Genomic DNA, 18,882 nt, shown 5'->3' on the forward strand with positions numbered 1-18,882 from the left:
GACAGTGTTAGAGTTCCAAGAGATAGCAACCACTATCTGTTTCACAGATAAGTGTTTGCATGGAAAATACACTGGAAAATACATCGCAGAGCCAACAGTCTCTGATCCCATCTGATGTCATATGAGAATAGCTCACTCACACTCTCCGTCTCTGTTGTGGGCGTTTTTTTTTCCTGTATAAACTGGGAGCAGCAGTGATTAATACTTTTGCGAATTAAAGTAGAAAATCTTAAGATGTGATTTTCAGCAAGGAGCATTTGCACAAACCCAGCTTGTTGATGGCTTCCAAACCAGAGGCTGCGGTCAGGCGCTGAGGGGGAATAGCTGCCACAAACCCGATTGCATCCCAGCGAAAGCGTAGTCATTCATGTGTATGTTCAGAGCTAGATGCCACGCAATGGTGAGTTGCACTAATGCAGAGAACCTGGAGGTTTAGGCAGGCAGTACCAGGTGGATTCATCTGCCATTCTTCTTCAAAAGATCTTAGGTTGCAAAATAAATTCTAGAAGAAAATAAAAGCTAGTTTTTTTGAAAGAATTCTGCATGCATTGCACTAGTTACGCAGTTATTGTCAAACATACACAAAGGAAATTAATTTTAAACATGCTATCGAAGAAAAGTGAGGTTTTGGGAAACGGGGGGCGGGGGGAGGATAAAACTTTGAACTTCGCAGGATGAGTGGTGAGTTGCATTGAAGTAGAAATCAACTTTCAGTGGACAGATGTTGGAAATGTGTTCCCCACACCGCCAGTAGGTTTCAAGTGTATCTTGAAATAAAAGCAGGAATAAGCATTAGAAACAGGAGAGTTGAACGGTACATTTAAGAGTTAATGTTAAACATTGTGATGGGATAAGGCCTTTAAAGGTGTGAAAGGATACTTGCTCATTATATCTGAAAAAAGAAGGCTTCTGTAATCTTTCTGAGTCTCTAAGTCTTATGAGAATATTTAAAAAAAGAGGAGGAATTACATAGCTCATGGTCTGGAGCTTGCTTTGCTATGTTATGTGATGCACTGTGGATCTATGTTTTGTATCTTACCTTTTTAGTAAGGCAAAGTGTCGTAGTTACTACAGGGTCCCACTGCCCAATGCTCAGAAGTAACAAAAGCTACAACATCTATGCAAAAAATAAGAGTGGGGAAAGGAGGCAGTGTTATCAGGTGCTTGAGCACAGACTTAGAAGCAGCATTTCAGCCTTTGCTGTGTCTGAAAAGTTACCATCGTAGACATCCTGAAGTGCAAGGTGTCTGAATTACGTTCTGCTCATATATCTGGCAGATTTAAAAAAAAAAAAGGGGGGGGGGGGAAGGGGGAGAGCGAGTTCTTTTCCTGATTAGATTATTTTAAAATACACATCAAATGATTGAATCCGTTGCAGGATTTAAATACTAGAATATATTACGGGTTGAACAATGTGAAGAGAACAGTTTTTGAAAATGTATTATAACAAATTTGTCATTATGGGCATCATTTGTTACTGGTAGTGCTGGTAGGCTTGTATCTTTATGTGGATAAGTGCTTAGATATTTGTGCTTAAATAGCACTTAAATAGAGTACAGCCTCCTGTGATGCATGTTAGTTAAAGGAGGTGGTCTCTACACATGGCTTTGTGTGTTTGCCCACGGATGTAGAAAGGGAAATAGAAATTAGGACAGAGAAGTCTTTGTTTGAGAGACCGGGATTGCTAAAGGTGCGCCGATGTGGGCTAGCTCTTCACCTCACATGGAGCCTGGGGGAACGCGGATTTACAGCCGTCTCGGCTATTCCCAGAAGTGCCCTTTGCACCCCGTGTTTCATGTGGCTGCACCTTTCGGTTTTGTCCCCAGGTGTGTCCTGGGAAACACTACCATCCTGGCCGAGTTCGCTGGTGAAGAAGAAGTCAACCGTTTCTTAGCACAAGGCCAGGCGCTGCCGCCCACCTCCAGCTGGCAGTCCAACACTGGAACCAACCAGACCCGCCTGGGCTCCTCCAGCAGCTCTCACGGCTTGGTGCGCAACGACGCCGGCCACTGGAACGCTCCCTGCCTGGGGGGCAAGGGGAGCAGCGACCTGCTGTGGGGCGGGGTGCCTCAGTACTCCAGCAGCCTTTGGGGACCCCCGAGCGCCGACGACGGCAGAGTCATCGGAAGCCCGACACCTTTGAATACTCTTCTTCCGGGTGATCTTCTCAGTGGGGAGTCCATCTAGGAGACGAGAGAAACAAAATGGAAATAACAATCATCAGCACTAAAGGAAAAATAAAAATTGTAACCCTTTCCAGTCCCGGGCTTGATGAAGAATCCAGCTTTAACAGCTCAGACTGGCAGCCCTTTTTAGTACCTCTGTCCAATATCGAATATGAAACTGCAGAAGTCCTTGTGAACTGTTCATGAAACAGTATGGGCTCCTTTTGGTCAGTGTCACATGCTAATGACAGGTTTTATTTTTTTCATGGCTTTTTGTTTTATGTTGTCTTTTTATGTTTGTATGGTGATTTTAAAAACAAAGTATAAAAGCTGCTTAGAATAGGTCTATCATGAAGGGCACTTTTCAGAATTTGGGCTGGAAAGGGTTATTTTATCAACGGGGCGGGGGGGGGGGGGAAGGGGGAAATGAAAGCCTATTTAAAATGAGCCTGTGACTATTATGCACATTACCAGAGGCGGACCCAGTAATCAGAAAGGGTGAAGTGTGATATTTACCATTGGTACAGAAAAGTCATGAATCTGAACGGTAACCGTTGACTGTACAGGTTGAGCGGGGGGGAGGGAGGGCAGGGCTGGGGTATCTCTGTGTCCACTACTCCCATGGATCTGCCTATGCACATTACCCTTGTTTCATTACTTTTTCATGTCATTTTTTTAATCCCAAAAATATAAAAAGTAAAAAAACAAACAAAAAAAAAACCCCACACCCACCACAACAAAAACAACAACAACAACAAAACATATCAACATGCAAATACTTGAATCCAGCAGGCCAATAACAAAATGTGAACACTTTCTAAGTCTAATTATTACACTTCCAGGTCGGCGTCAGTACACAAAAAACAGGCTCTAAGAATTTTTTTTTTAAAGTTCAGACTATATGTTTTTGTTGGAACAGATGTATGTGTGAGTGTGCGCGCGCGCTTGTGTGTGTGTGTGCCCACGTGTGGTTTAACTAAAAGTGTGATTTTTTTCCTTTTATTCAGTATATGCTTTTTATTTGCTCATTGGTCAAATGTTTAATTGTTATTAGCTTCTAACTTTGCACTGAGTGTCCGCAGCCCTTCTTGTAGCTAATCCTATAATGTTAAAAAGAAAAATGGAGAAAAAAAAAAAACAAACAAACAAAAAAAAAAAGAAAGAAACTGATAGAAGGGGCCGGCGACAATTCACGTGTAAATGTTTACTCAAGGACTCTTATCGCATTTTAAAAATTACAGTGTGTATCTCTGGAGAATAATATGTATATCTACCTTTAGCGGCTTTTTATTGTGGACTAATGCAAGAAAATTATTACCGGAGTATTGCACCATTTTTCCATTCGGAATATAAAGTTTAAAAAAAAATACTCTTGTTGAACTGTGGCCATAGATAATTGTAAAGAGTGGATAGTTCCCTTGCAAGCAGGAACAGAAACAAGCACTTGGACATAGGTTTTGACTGCTTTTGGAGGAGCCTGGAGTTTTGGCTCCCACCTGTTTACAGACCTTTTTTTCTCCTTCAAACTTTAAAATAAAAAAGGAATTAAAAAAAAAAAAAAGAAAAAAAAAAAAGACTTCCATCGTAAAGAAAACTATTTTCAGAATGAAGATATGCTACTTCAGAGCTCTGGGATTGAACAGTGTTGTATTATTCTTTTCTTTGGCCATTGCTGTGTACTATTTTTGTTGTTGTTTTCCTCCTCTTCGTCAAAGTGGCGAAAACTTTGTGATCACTATCTTGCACATGGTGGAAGATGTCTCAGGAAAGCCGGGTTTCCCGAGGAGCAACTCCACACCATTTCATGTATTTTTAAAACCCAACTCCTAGCACTGAAGATATTATTAAAAAACAAAATAAAATAAAAAAAGACAGTAAGAAAGAAGAAAATACCTAATCTAATGTGTAGCAGTTACATATTTACCAAATAATGGACTCAAAAGAAATAGATGTTTGAAGAGTGCTTTATATATTAAAAAAATCGCTTTATGTTTAAAAAAAGATCAATGTTTTTGATTGTTTTGAAAGGAAGAAAGACAATGGAATAACATACACTTCAAGTATGTTTTAAAAATTATATGAACATTGTGCTCCCTGCCTGCTTGGATCAGGAAACTTGTGCATTACTTTTTTTTTTTCCTTTTCTTTTACTTTTTTTTTTTTAAGATTAGCTTTTTAATGGTTTTATCAAATTTAAAGGGTCCTGCAAGATTGCAAATTAACAAAAGCTGGTTTTATAGAGGATCATGAACTATGCACAAACTGGGTTCAAGACTTGTTTTTTTCTGAAGTTTTAGTAGTGTATTTAGCTGAATAACCTTTCCTCAGAGTAATTGCATCTCATTGCCATTACACGCCTCCTACATATATATATTTTATATATATATACACACACACATGCTTATATAAAATATGTATGTGTGTATGTGCGTGTTTACATACAATTTTCCATGCTGAAGTTTAGCATTGAGTTGTAGAAAAACTCCTGATACTTTAAAATTGGGAATGAAAATTTCTGTTTAAGGGTTTGGGGGGTGGGGGTTTGGTTTGGGGCTTTTTTCTTTTTTTTTTTTCTTTTTTTTTCTTTTTTTTTTTTTTGCCTTTCCTTTTGGATTAAAGATGTCTGTAACTCTGAGATTTAAGAAAAAAACAATTGTGGCTTTTAATGTTTATTCTCCTCATAGAATGTGATTGTTAAAGAACATGCACCGAAAGTTGCTTTCAAGAGTACGAAGATTCTTTGAAACTTAATAAATTGCAGTTTTTTCTTGGCTGTTCAAATAATGCGTATTTTTCTTTTATGCAGGGGATACTGAAAAAAGAAAATGTAAAAAAAATTTACATCTGTAAGGGATTTCATGGAAGAAGTTCAGCTCTTTCAATACTAATGAGAATTACATGTACAGCCAGGCAAATCACTCCTGTAAGCGTAGTCACGCACTTTGAACCTGTGCTTGTTGGTGATGGCATTCTCATAAGCTTGTCCCAGAACGCTTTGCATGTCGCACCCAAGAGTGCTGCATAAAAAGCAGTAATCTTTTTTTTGTTGTTGTTGTTAGAATTATGTTTTTCTCATTTCTTCACGTCTTCAGTAATCTCGTAGATGAGTCGTTAACACTTGGAATACTGCGAGGCTGGAGGCTGAAGGCTCCTCTCTAGCTCTACCGTTCAGTCACCCTCTTGCCTCCCGTTTTCTGGACCTGGATGTCTCTGGCTCTAAATTGCCAGTTCCACTGAATTTTATGAGATGGGCAAATAGCCCGTAGATAAAATAGGGTAGAAACACCAAAATATTTTCACGTTTGGCCTTTCAGGTTTTGAAAACAAGGGAGATATTTACGGCGGCTAACATTAGGCGTAGGAGGTGAATCGCAGCAGGTTCGTGGAGAGACCCAAACTTGTTCCGTCTCCCTTTAAAGTCGAGCTTATGTTCTCCTCCCAGCTCCGTAAAACCGGTTCTTTACCTCTTGGTGGCGTGGAGGTGATCCACACTGAGAGCGGGTTTACAGCAGGCGCGGTCCCAGGCCGCCTCCGGCGGGGCCGACTTCGTACGGCGAGACTCGCTCCGCCGAGTCGTTGGAGAGAGAACGTTCCCGCAGGCGAAGACCTGGTGTGGCAGGGAAGCGGTTGGCAGCCCCGCGGTGCCCCGCGCCGCGCCCGCGGCCCCCCCGCCCTCGCTGCTCTGCCCTAAACCACCTTTGGTAGAGACCCGTGGGGCGGGGGGACCCCAAGCAACCCTTGAGAGTTTGCGGTTTGCTGGTAGGTAACGAGACAGTTAAATATTACCAAATCTAGATTTGGGGGTAACTTCTGTTGCCTAAATAGCTAACGTGGCCCGTCCGAAGCCCGGTCTGCCGATTTTGTTGCCGATACCGCCCCAGAGGTGCGCAGCTGTTGCCACGGTTGTTTTTTACTGTGAACTGTTTCCCCTCCCATGTCCTGTTTTTTTTCTTTTTCTCTTCCATGTGTTTGTAATGGAACTCCTAGAGTTGCCGTCTCTTCTCTTTTCCTTCCTTGTTTTTTTGGTTGGTTTGCACGCTGTTGGGGTGTTTTTGCCTTGGCAAGGAGGGCTTTCAGTTTCAGCGTCCCTGGGTTTTGTTTGCCTAGACACCGACGTCCATTAGAGTCGGATGCTTTAGCTAAGGAGAGCTTTTGTCTTCCATAAGGTTGGCAGAGATGGCTTTTTGTAAATCAGATGCACTCTTAAAATTTAGTATCTCCCCTGGTATATCAAAAGAAATACAGCTTTTGGCCAAAATCAATCTTTAGTGTTTGCGTGGCTCTTTTTTATTTTCAGTGTCATACTCCTTTCTGCTTTAATGCTATCTGGTATTTCTGAAGTTGTAAAGATAGCTCCTGACAATAAGGGTTCTCCGTATGGCTCCAGAAGCTTTACAAGAAAACATTTCTAACAATTTGTGTTGTTCTGTATATTGCATTTACTGTATCCTCCATAGCACTTGCACTGCATGGCTCCCCCGTCTTTAGGCCGAGAGAATTTTCTCTTTCCTAAGTGGTCTGAAACTGTCAAACTTCTTCTTAGTTACTTGTCTAGTTTGTGGGTGGCGCTGGCAGAGCAGATCGTTTTGCTATTCTGCTCCAAAAATATATTATTGTTCTTGATAACTCAATATATGATTGTGTATGTGAAGGAGCATTTTAATTAAAAAAAAAATGTATATGGATATCTGTATATGTTAAGAATTACTGGAGTCGGAAGAGTCTGGAAATGGAATTGAAAAGCCCTTTAGGATTTGGGTTATGGGCAGCTATAGTGTGGAGCGTACCTGTGACACCGGATCAGAGATGGCCACGGTGGCCTGTAGGCTCATGTCCTGACGTTGTATATGAACTGCTGCTAAATGTCTGTTGGAGTCCGCGCGTTGTACAGATGACAGGTGTACCAATTGTATCGCTGTATTGATGCTGAATGTACAATCTCTGCTCACGTCCTGCGTAGCCAGTTTCAGGGAAGGGGAGTTCTGAAAAAGCGGATATCGAGCTCAAACGAACTCTGTCTGTAACTGTACGGATGCCTGGCGTACCCCGCGTTCCCCGCCAAACCCCGAGGTAAACGACAGCTCCGTAAATGTCTGGAAATGTCTGTGAGTCACGATGTTATCTTTAGCGGGAATCAAAGGAGACCATGGGCCCGTCCACGGACCGCACAGGACGATTTTAGCTCCCTGCAGGTCTCTTGGACTGTTTCACCCAGGTCCTTGTGTTGCTTCGAAGGCGGTAACGTACCCGTGAAACCTTAACGTCTACGGGAGCAGCCTAACTTTTGTCCTCTCACATTCCCCCTCGTTCCCAAGGGGTCTCTTCCAGTAATGCACGTGTGCTCTTGGAATTTGGGAGAGGCACCTCCACCACTCATCCACATTGTAGCTTTCCTGAGGGAGGACGGACGACTAACGTGCCCATGTTCTAGTGGGGTCTAGGTGTCTTCCTCCAGCGGATACACCCAATCTCTCAGGTTAACTATTGCTTGCTGCAAGTTGCCAGACTCCATCCTCTAACGGCCAATCCAGCCTGTGCAAAGACAGTCAAGTTGACCATTTTAAATCCCTCGCGCTCCCACCGTTTTCTTCTCTCTAATGAAAAAGTGCTTCATTAGAAATGAATATGACACTTTGTCCTGTGTGTGCCCCCGGTGTTTGTTTTTTACTGTCGGATGCATTGGAAACGAGTTGCTTGTAAATTTTCTCTGATGAAAACGTGGTCCCAGTGCAGTCATGATTTCAGGGTTATTAAAATGTTATAAAACACAATAAGCTGGAAGATTGCTTTGCTTTCAATAAATATTATTATTAGTAAAGGTGGCTTGCCTTGAACTAGCTGTGAGGCTGCTGACTCCTGGTGAGAAACTTCTCCCCCATCTGCGAGCTGCCTGTAGTCTGTCCTGAGTTAATTATTAAATAGTTTATTGTTTTAAGTGTTCATTTTGTTCGGGGGAGTGGACTTGATAATATTAAAAACGGTGGCAGATTCCTCTATGGTTTCTCTGTAGTTTTATCTCCTGGATCCTTTGCCCACTTCTTGATTTATCTTACTTTATTCTCAATTGCTGCTGAAAAACATTTATTCAAGCAGACTAAAGACGTGTGTTACTGATGGTGTTGGAAAGGAGCAGATTCTCTTTCCACTTCAGCAGTAGGTGTCCTTGTTTCGGCTACAATATTCATGGTTTGCAATTATGTTTTACTGTCTGCACCCCACAGTAAGGAGCAAGAAAAAAACAGGTTTTTCTTTATTTTATCTGATTTCAAGACCCACTTTTGACCCCTTTTTCCTGCCTTTTCTTGGCACATGCCCGTCTCCTTCCCAACCCTTCTCTCCCTCCAGATGACAGAAAACTCATAAAGGCAGAGGAGATGATTATTCTGCAGGTAAAGAACTGCCAGGTTCTACCAGGGTGAAGTCTATAGGTATATGTGTCTATATATACTTAGAAATACAATCCCTGTGCCCGGTGGGGGGTTCAGCACGAGTCTGTAATACCTGCCATACGTTAGAGGGACAGCCTTTATTCCCCGTAGCTAAGCAGCCCTTTTCTCTGTCTTTTCTGGAGTGATCACAGGTTCAGAAGTACGAGCGCAGCAGGAGCCCTCGCTGGCAAACAGCTCCCAGTACCTTAGGATGCTTTTGCCGCTGAATAGTTCCCAAAAACCTGCCGGGGTGGGGAGAGTCGCATTTTCCCGAGGTGTCCACGTGTGCAGCGCCGAAGGTGGGATGCAGCGGGTGAAAAGGCAAGCTGGCGCGGGGGGCGGAGAGCCCGGGGACGGGGCTGGAAGGACGCGTGCAAGGATCTAGTTACTCTGTAGGGTGAGTGTCATTTCTGAAATAGCTGGAAACTGCTCAAATTAAAAAAAAAACAAAAACCAAAAACCAAAAACCCACACACAAAAAACCCCCAACAAACTGCTTTTCCCCGATAGCTCTGGCTTTATAGCATCAATACGTAAACGTGAGCATGCAGTAAGGTGGTTCTAAAGCTACGTCCAACTTACTGTGTTAGTTTAATATCCTTTATTTCTCGCTTGTCAGCATGGTTACTCCATGTTTCTGTGCTGTCTTCCTGAATTGCTTTTTAAGCTTTTTGCTGCCTGTTTCGTTTGTAAATTACAGGTCACACAATAACCTGGATGGGAGTGTAGTTGGAAGCAGTTTTGAAATCATTCCCCCCAGGGTGCTTCAGCATCTTTGAAAAAATACCTTTTCCTGGGGCTTCTCTGAAACACGGCTGCAAGAAGTGAAGCTGAGCGCTCGGGACCAGCAAAGCGAACCAGTGACACCAGCCCAGCACGGGGCCTCGGACACCCCTCGGTGCCGCTTTCGAGTACAGACCGTTGGAGACTAAAACTGGGGTTGATGCAGACTAAAGTTTAATACTTTGTCTGCAGCAGAACGCTCTGTTCATCATTTAGTGGAGATTAAGCACTAAACCCTCATAATATGAGATTTAAGCAAATACGTTTTGCTTTTGTCTGGACCGAGGCAGGAGGAAGAGGAAAGGGAAGAGAAAGTATCCCAAAATAACAGGGTCTAGTACATAGGTGAGAGATTGTGTCTTCTGGTATAGTCACCTCCAAGTAAAGATGTTGATCTTTACACTTAGTAATAGTTCAAACACTGATTTTTAAATATCTTTTATAGAATTTGGGTATTCTAAGACATTGGAGATTTACCACGGTGGGCACTATCTGTAGCTGAGAAGAAAGGGAGACTTCTCCGAAGCGAGCCGAGAGGAAAATGGTTGAAGAAGTCTCCTTGGACCTTCAACAAGGCTAGGAGGCCAGCGACCTCATTTTCCAAATGGGGTTGTCGCTAGTGTTCTTGTCATTACAGTAGGGCATTTAAATCGCAGTATTCCACCCGGCTTCACAAGTCGTTGATGCTTTTGCTGTTTTGTAGTCAGTGGTAGGACCACAGAGGCACCAGCTGTGTGTCCGGCTTCTGTCCCATACGGGACCTGAGACAGAAGAAATGCCCAGGTTAGAGGATTTATCCAGTCTTTTACCGTGCATCATGGCAGAGGCCAGAAGTTTGTGGTCATCGCTTTTCAGCATCTCAGCTTCTCCCTGCTGGTTAGAAGGTTGGATTTTGCTGCCCTGTGATGAAGGGCTAGGGCCTTAACAGGGACGAGCGGAGCTGTAGGGAAAAGCTGGGAAGACACTGCGTAGAGTGGAGATTCCTGCCTTTTTGGAGACGCTGCCGGCCCCTTCGGCACCAGAAGCCCGTCTGCCTTTCCGGGGCTCGGCGGGGAGAGGCGCTGCCCTTTCGCTGCTTGTGGCACGACCGTGGCGGGCGAACAAACCCCACTCGTCCACTCCCTGCCCGCCCGGACCAGCGGCCCCGTTTTATTAAGGGGTGAGCAGTTGGGAGCTTACGTCGTCTCTCCTGGAGGCCGCCTGGGTGCTCGGCGGCAGGGCACGAACTCGGGTGTTCATGGGCGAGTTCAGGCTCTTAAAAGGGGCCGTTGATCTTGAAAAGCCTTTGTGTCGAGCGAAGTCCTGCACGCTCGTCCCCGTCCGTCCAGCTGTCAATTAAAAGGCCAAGTCCTGTAAATGCCCTTTGCAATTCCTCGGCAAGGCCTGCGGCTCTTGCGCTCTGTTTTATCCGGGCAAGAAACCCGGGGGCTCTGCGGGGCGGGGCGGCGGTTAAAGGGGTGCAGGCGAGCACGGGGCACCCCAAAGAGCTCACGGCAAGAGTAGTATTTATGCTGGCCCACCGCGCGCTCCCCAGGCGCTGCAGGGTGACAATTGTCTCGCGTGTACCCGGGACAATTGTCTCTCGCGTACACGGTTCCGCAGACTGAACCCGCTTCTCGGGAAGAGCCGAAACGCCGGGGCGGGGCGTCCCGCGCAGAACCGCTGCAGCGGGTCTCAGTCGCTCGGGCGTCACCAAAAGCGCGTGTCAGCGGCCGTGCCCCCCCCCCCCCCCGCCCTCCCCCCGCCTTTGCCGCGCACTCGGGCCAAAACACGGTGCGTGATTCGCGCAGCCCTGCGGAGCAGCAGCAACGCTCGTCCCGGCCGTCCCCTCCCTTCTCATGAAAATGGGGAGGGGGGACGGGGGGACGGACACACACGACTTAGACCGTCCCTTGCGGGTGGGGGGTGGGAGGAAGCCCTTTCCTTTTACAAAATGTCCTGGGCTGTAATTCCCACTCTCTCCCAGGAGATGGTGGCAGCGAATCGCTCTGAGCACGCACCGGCCGGGGCAGCAGCCCCCGCCCCACGGGGCGCGTGCCGTGGGGGCAGCGCCGTGGGGGCAGCGCCGTGGGTCACGCCTGCATGCCAGGCTCTACTCCCAAAAGGGGCTTGAATCGGTCTTTTTATATATATAAAATTTTTTTTTTTTTTTTTTTTTTTTTTTTTAAATCCCATGCTTGGAAGGAACTTGAGATCGACGGGGGACGACGGAGGGGCTGCCTTGCTGGAGGGGCTGCCGGACGGGGCAAGCGGCGCCTGCGAGGGGCTGCCCGCGACTGGCCACCCCGCAAGTGCAGGGCGAGCGTCGGGGAGTGGGCACCCTGTCCTGGGTGTTAGCCCGAAACCACGGAAGGGTGCTGCTCCTGCGGCCTTCCTGTAGTTAAGGGGGCTTAGAAGAAAGATGGGGACAGACTGTTCAGCGGGGCCAGTTGCGACAGGACAAGGGGTGATGGGTTTAAACTAAAAGAGGGCAGATTTGGACTAGATAGATGGAAGGAATTTTTGCCAACGAGGGTGGTGAAACCCTGGCCCAGGTTGCCCAGAGAGGTGGTGGATGCCCCATCCCTGGGAACGTCCCAGCTCAGGTTGGACGGGGCTCTGAGCGACCTGCTCTGGTTGCAGATGTCCCTGCTCATGGCAGGGGTTGGACGAGATGGCCTTTAACGGCCCCTTCCAGCCCAAACCATTCCGTGAGTCTGTGATTCTGTTCCTGCAGCCCCCACAGCCGGGCACCAGCTGAATCCCAGCCACGCTGCCGGGACCGACCCTGCTGCGGGACGGGCTGGGAGAGCCCTCATGGGGCTGGTGTGATGTGAGGGCAGCGGGTTTGCTCTTTCCGGAGCACTTAGCACATCGGCTTGTTTTCCTTGGTGCTGAGCCTCGCTTAGCGAAAAGGCCCTAAAGACAAATACGGCTAATTATATCCCCAACGACTAAGTGCCGCTTTTCCTTTTAAAATGTTTTGCTTTCTCATTCGGTGTCCTTGGTTTAAGTGTTTGTGCCCCAGCTTTACATCAATCAAGACCTGAGCAAACTGCAGCAGCCAGCACCAATTAGACACGCGGCGGCCTCGCAGCGGGCGCCCTGGGCTGGCGCTGGCGTGCGGCTCTCGCGGGCGACGTCTTGATTCTCCCTGATTGTTTGTGTACACAAATTAAGCGGGAGCATCTCGTGGCAGTTTGATGGGAAGTGCTACGTGATGTGGAACAGAACAGGAGGGAGCACACGGAGCTCTTCTCCGGGGGGGTGACGTGGGTGAGCGTGAGGACAGGGCTGGCGTCTGCTCTGGAGGCAACTGGAGTAAAATGGTCTAACGGAGGGAAGAGGAGGGCAGAGGGAAGGGAAAGAAAAGAGTTGCGGTGGAAAGATGTTCCAGATCTTTCTGGTATTTTGGGGGATGGAAAGAGCAGCCCTTGGTTCTGCACGTGGATGGGTCACGTTCACGGCAATGTTTTTTTGTAGAAAAGCAGCACCAGAGACCTCAGCACCAGGCAGGGCGGCACCGGGAAGTGGTGTGTGTCCCGGCACAGACCTCGCTGCTCCCGAGGGGCTGTGATTTACAGAGCAGCCCTGTGAAGGGAGAGCGACTTCCCCACGGTCACCCCACAGGGGCAGGGACCCCGTGCCCTTGTCCTGCTGTCCCCCCACACTGCTGCCCCCAGCAGAGCATCTCCCTTCCCCAGTACCAGGGACCCTCTACACATGGACATAACAGCCCACCTCTGAAAAACCAACCCAAATTTAAACCGCAGCTGATAACTAAGAGGACCAGCGTGATGAAACCTCTCCGGTCCCACAGATGGGATGGGGAGATCGAGCGCTGCTGCTGCCTGCGGTGCCATCCTGTCGTGCCTGTGTGCAGCTCGCTGGGGGCCAAGGCTTTTCCCTGGATCCAGCGCCCAGGGCGATGCAGCAGCCTCCGGCACATGACTGACGGAGACGATGTCACCTCAGCCCCCGGCTGCCCCTGGCTTCCCCTGGGCCACCTTCACAGGGATCTTCCCCTCTACATGCTGGATCTCCTGCGTGCTGGAGGGCTTCAGGAAGCTGCTCTGGAGGCGAGAGCCCCTTGTCTGCTGTTCCCCTGACCCCAGAGAAGCACCCCAGGCTGCAGGTGCCCGGGGTTAGAGTTAACTCCTCTGTGCCCACAGCTCTGCTGGGGCCAACCGAGCGTGTCAGGGCAGAGCCGAGCCGGGGGGGACCCGGATGGATGTTTGCATGGATCCCCAGGCTTTCCCCTGAAGCCCAAGCACGAAGCATCTGCCCTCTCCTCCTGGGAGGGGAAGCAGAGGAGGGCACATTTTGCTCCTCTCATCAGGTATGTGCCTGTGGGATGTTTGCAGGGACAGCTGGAGCCAACGTCCGCACGGCTCGGTCTATCACACGTTCCGTCTGTGCTCGCGTGCCGTCCCCCGGGCTCGGCTTCCCATGCTGCAGGTATGCCATGTTCAGTGGCTGTGCTTGGTGTCTGGGAAAGAAAAGCCATTTCCTTTGTTGCTGCTTGTTGAAAGAAAAAGAGCCGCAGACGCTTAGTTCTCCACCGCATCACTTTGTGCGGAGACACAGGTACCACAGCTCTAGCCCCTAGTCGGGCTTTACCACCCCTGCAAGACCCAGCCACCCTGGGAGTGCCCTTAGCTGCATTTTTCTGCTAAAGCAGAGGCTGACCACGGGTTGCACACCCACGCCTCAGGCCATGAGACACGGGACCTGCCTATTTTTAACCTCACTCTGCACGTTTGCAGTGGGGTCGCCTCCCGCCCCGCTCTGGTGCGGGAGAAGCGCTGCTGGAGCTGCAGCACGCCGATCCGCGCAGGCTGAGAGCGGGGTAGGGCTCACACCGCCTCGGAGGGCAGCGCTGCGTCCGTCACGGGTCGCTCCTCTGGGACAGGCCCCAAGGGCTCTTTCCACACTGCTTTACTTGCATTTTGGTATTACGGCTATTCCGCAACCGTCCCGCGGCCGCACGCGGTGCCTCGCAGGTTGCCGGGGCTCAGGCTCCCGGCTGCTCTGCCTTGCCCTGCGCCCTGCTCAGAGCCATGGGGAGATGACATCCAAACGCATGGCAAACGCTTGCAAGCCCCAGCTTCCATGCCACGTGCCCCCATGGCCGAAGCGCACCAACCCCTCGTCCGAGCGGGGCAGCTGTGCGTACCCGCGGCCGAGCAGCCCCCCCCCGCACCAGGATTTCTTGTGAGTGTTGCAAAAAAACCCCAGACCCGCAATGCCACAGCGGGGGGTGCAGGCGAAGGGCGGAAAGGTTGGGGAGCGCTGCCCTCCACCCCAGCAGCACCGCAGCCCAGCTCCCCCGTGGGGAGTGGGCGGCCCCGGGGGACACCCCCCCCCGCCCGCTGGTGGAGCCGCGGTGGGGCTGTATATCGCAGCCCGGCATTGGGAGTGTGGCATGTGCTGCAGGGTGAGCTCCTCCAATGGCTCCACGCAGTGCTGGAGCCCAGTAGCTGCAGGGGCATCTGGAGGTGGGTCCCCTGAGAGGGTCCCTGCGCCTCCAGCACCTCGGTCCACAGCTTCTGCACCTCCAGCATCTCCGTTTCTGCATCTTCTGCAGCTCCAGCATCTCGGTCAGCATCTCTGCACCAGGAGCCGTTGTACCCCACAGGTCTTGGGCCGGGGCTGGCTGGGAGCGGGGGTCCTGAAGCACCCGGGGGTTATTGGTCTGCCCAGGGAAGCCAGCGGTGGGGCACAGGGGAGTCTCTATGGCGGCTCCGGGGGGCTCTGTGTGGGGAGGCTGCTGGGACACTCTAGAGATAAGGAGTCATTTCCAGTCCGTATCATGGATGAAAACACGCAGGACACTGCACAGGAGGGGGCTTGCTGGCAGCCTTACTCGTCCCAGCTTCCTAATTTTACGCTGCAAAGAGCTTTTGATTTTAGCATAATACTGTGAAACAAAAGGCTTAGTGCTCCTGATTCTAGCATAACCCTGCTCTAAAACAACAAAACCAAAACCTAACCCCCCCTGCAAGTTGTGAAACTCCTGCAGGGCTGGCTAATCCGGGAGAGGTCGGGTCATCAAGGCAGGAATCACTGCTCCGGCCGGGAGGTGCCGCACGACGGCCAGGTCACCCCTGGTCAGGGCTGAGCGTGGGCAGCGCTGGCAGGGACGGTCCCGTCCCCGCTGGCCGCGCCGGGGTGGCCCGGGTGGTGGGTACAGCCAAGGTGCAGCATCACCTCTGGTTGCATCCGTCTCGCCCGTCACGTCGCGGGCAGGGTGCCACCACCTTGGGTCAGCTGCCGAAAGTGAACTTTCTTCCTATTTTGTTTCCTCCAGGCCGGAGCCCCATTTTCCCCAGGAAGTGGCTCTGCCCTGAGCTGCTCTGCGTGTCCCCGCGGCGCTGGGCGAGGAGCGGCCGCACGCCTTCGCAGAGCATCGCGGCGGCAGCATGAGGCACGTGGCTGCGAGCCCGAGAGCAGTGAGGGCACCCTGACCCACGACAGCCCTGGCCGGCAGCAGCGGGTCCTGTCAGAGCCTGCCTGCCGTCTCCACTGCCTGCCCTCCCGCTGCCTGCCCTCCCGCTGCCTGCCTTCCCCGCTGCCTGCCCTCCCGCTGCCTGCTCCCCAGCATCATCCTGCACCGGGCTCCGGGACAAGGATTTTGCCTGCCCGGAGGTCGCCATCGTCGAACCAGTGCCCACAGGGATGTGGCAGTGGGGTGCCGCAGTGAGGGGTGCCCACGGGGAGGCTGGGCTCTCCCTGCCGGCACCTTCTCCTCTGCACAGGTTGGGAAGGGGCTGGGATCACTGGGTGCGATCCTGCATCACGCTGCCTGTCCGGGCTGGGCAGCACACCATGCTGTAGAGCTGGGCTTCTGAAAGCTGGGGACCCCAAACTGCCCGGCTCCCTGGTGTCCAGATGACTCTTTAATCCACCAAGCTTTATTTCTCTTTCTTTATCGTGTTTGTGCGGCTGCTGAGCAGGTTAAAAGCTCGTTACAGCAAGGAGGGGCTGTGTGAGGGGAGAGTAAACCAGTGCAGTGCACGCTAAAGCGCGGCAAATGCTGCCCTTCTGTGCTCTGCTCCCACCCTTGTCCCATCTCCTTTTAATGTGTTTATGGTTTTTATTTCAGCGGATCAGCTGTCTTTTAATGGCTGTTGTTCTTTTCTGTACTCAGACGTGAGAAGAGCTCTTTTATTTTTAGTTACCCATGCTCGGTAAAAACTTTAGTGGCTCAGTCGTCAGGAAGATGATAACACCGAATGTCCTGGCACTGCCAGGGGAGGCTGGAGGAGCTGGGAAGGCTCCACCAGTGCCAGGACGCTCCAGGTAAGGATGGAGCACGGAGGAGGGAAAGCAAACGCAATGATAAGGGGTCTGGGCATAAAACACTGATACCAGGCACTGCAGCATTTGAAGCACGGGAGAAAGCAAGCCAGACGTTTTCCAGCTCCACTTCGCAACGTCTTTATTGGGTATGCTTAAAAAAAGAAAAAAGGGAAAGAGAAAACCAAAGAGATGCATAGACTGTCCTATCGCATGCTCTATGCCAAGGTACAAACCAAAACTACTTTGGACGCCGGATCTGTCGTAACGGCAGCCGCGCCAGGAGGTTGCACATGCGAGCGCTGGGGGCGAGGTGACACAGGACCCGGACGAGACCCGGGGGAGCGGCACGGCGGGTGCGATGCAGCTGCACGGATGCCCGCATCTGCATTCTGATGCACGCACCAAAGACCGTTGTTTGTCCCCCTTTCCTAGCACGGGAGGAGCTGCCTGCCTGCCTGCCTGCCTGCCTGCCTGCCTGCCTGCCAGCTCACCATGGCACAGATGCAACGTGCCGGCTGACCGACGGCGGTTTCCCAGGTTCGCCTCCCGCCTTTCTAAGATCTCGCCCTCTTCCCCGCGCCCTTCCAGCAACCAGCATCCCTTCCAGGTCCCTCCTACTTGTCGTCTCCAACTCTCACCGGTCCCGGCGGGCTGGGTGGGGAAGAGGGGGGAAGGGGTGGGAGGCAGCAAGGTTGGTTTTGGCCAAGGCAGTGCCTCTCCCCACGCAGCCCACCTGAGTTTCCAGCCACCCGGCCCCACGCGGCCGGCTCAGCACACCGAGCAGCTGTTGGTCTTGTTCATGGGAGGCCTCAGCGCCTGCTCCTTGGGCAACGTCTCCCTCCTCTTGCAGAGCGCGGGGCTGAGCCGGCTGGGCAGGTTGGCTTGCTGCAGCAGCTCCCTGAAGACCTCCAGGACGTTCTCGTTGTCCTTGGCCGACGCCTCCACGAAGCGGCTGTTCCAGTCCAGCTCCACCAGCGACAGGGCGTCCTCCGACGGCACCCGCCGCTCGCTGCCGCTCTCCGCCTTGTTGCCGACCACCACGATGGGAGGGAACTTGTCTTCCTTCACCTCCAGGATCTCCTCCCGCAGGCTCTTGACGCTCTCGAAGGACTCGGCGTCGTCTACGGCGTAGACCAGGGCGAAAGCGTCGCTGTTCTGGATCGAGAGCTTCCTCATGGCCGGGAAGGAGTAGCTGCCGCTGGTGTCCAGGATTTCCACCTTGACCGTGGCCCCACTCACCTCGTACTCCTTGCTGTGCAGCTCCTCCACCGTGCGCCGGTGCTTGGGCTCGAAGGTATCCATCAGGAAACGGTGGATGAGGGCTGTCTTGCCCACGCCAGCGGCACCCAAGAAGACCAGCCGCACGTGGTTCTTCTCCTTCACCACCAGGGACATGGCTGGGTGCAGAGGGGGACAGGATGCTCTGCAGCTGGCGCCCACCTCACGAGTGTCCCTGGGTGGCCGCAGCCCCAGCCGCCGTCCCTCTGTCCGTCCTCCCCGGCACCGGCTCGGTGCGGCCAGGGAAGTTTGGTGCCACCTCCCTGCAAACTTCTCCCGGCTGTTCTGTCGCGGACGCTACAGTCCCCCAAATCCAGCTCATCTTTTATCCTGGTTCCTCTCGGCCATGTGGCACCAGGCTGTCCAATCTCCGTGGGCTGAGGGTGCTGAAGGAGGGAGGGCAGGGAGGGAGGAGAGCGGGGCGCTCCGGGCCAATCCGCGGAGCTCAGTCCTGGAGAGCAGCGCGCTACGCTGCACATTGCACTTGCATCGTCCGCTGCCGCCGGTAGCGCCGGGGCACCGGCAGCATCGCAGCCGTCACGCTGCGCGAGCCGTCCTGCCCTTTTGTCCTCCCTGGAGATTAGCTTGGCGTGGGCTTGCTGGCGGCAGGGGAGCGCGGTGGGGGTCCCCCACCCATTAGGTGGCTCATGGCCAGACGTGGCAGGGGCTGGCCAGCGTCCCCCGCGGCGTTTCTTGCATTTATCTGGGGCTGGGGACTTGTTTGCAGTTGGGGTTGCTGCAAACGTGCCCAACTCTTCCCTGAGCCCATGAAATACTTGACCTGAGGGGAAAAATAAGATCTCCCTGAAACCCGTGCGTCATAACCTCCACGTTCCGCTGTCAGTTATTCTGTGAATTTATGAAATATTTAACCTGAGGGGAAAATAAAATCTCCCTGAAAACAATGCATCACAATCTCCACGGGCAGATGCCGAGCAGTCGTGGGT

The 18,882-nt window shown here is 51.4% G+C and overlaps 2 protein-coding genes across 3 annotated transcripts in view; one reads left to right on the forward strand and one right to left on the reverse strand.

Annotated features, from left to right (window-relative positions):
* Positions 1-2,187, forward strand: part of TNRC6C (trinucleotide repeat containing adaptor 6C) — a gene marked incomplete at its 3' end in the record, with an annotated part of 86,918 nt that extends 84,731 nt beyond the window's left edge. For both annotated transcript variants that reach the window (XM_082008202.1, XM_082008203.1), the window contains exon 22: positions 1,827-2,187. In XM_082008202.1, the coding sequence (XP_081864328.1) occupies positions 1,827-2,187 (361 nt within the window). The remainder of the gene's footprint in view (positions 1-1,826) is intronic.
* A 15,238-nt stretch (positions 2,188-17,425) lies between these two features.
* On the reverse strand, positions 17,426-18,052 carry LOC309411384 (GTP-binding protein Rhes-like; the record flags this gene model as incomplete). The annotated part of the gene is made up of 1 exon (XM_082008008.1): positions 17,426-18,052. One exon carries the CDS (start codon positions 18,050-18,052, stop codon positions 17,426-17,428), a length of 627 nt encoding a protein of 208 aa, XP_081864134.1.
* Between the last annotated feature and the right edge of the window lie 830 nt (positions 18,053-18,882).

This window comes from Phaethon aethereus (assembly GCF_964289735.1).
Source record: "Phaethon aethereus genome assembly, chromosome: 18".
NCBI lineage: Eukaryota > Metazoa > Chordata > Aves > Phaethontiformes > Phaethontidae > Phaethon > Phaethon aethereus.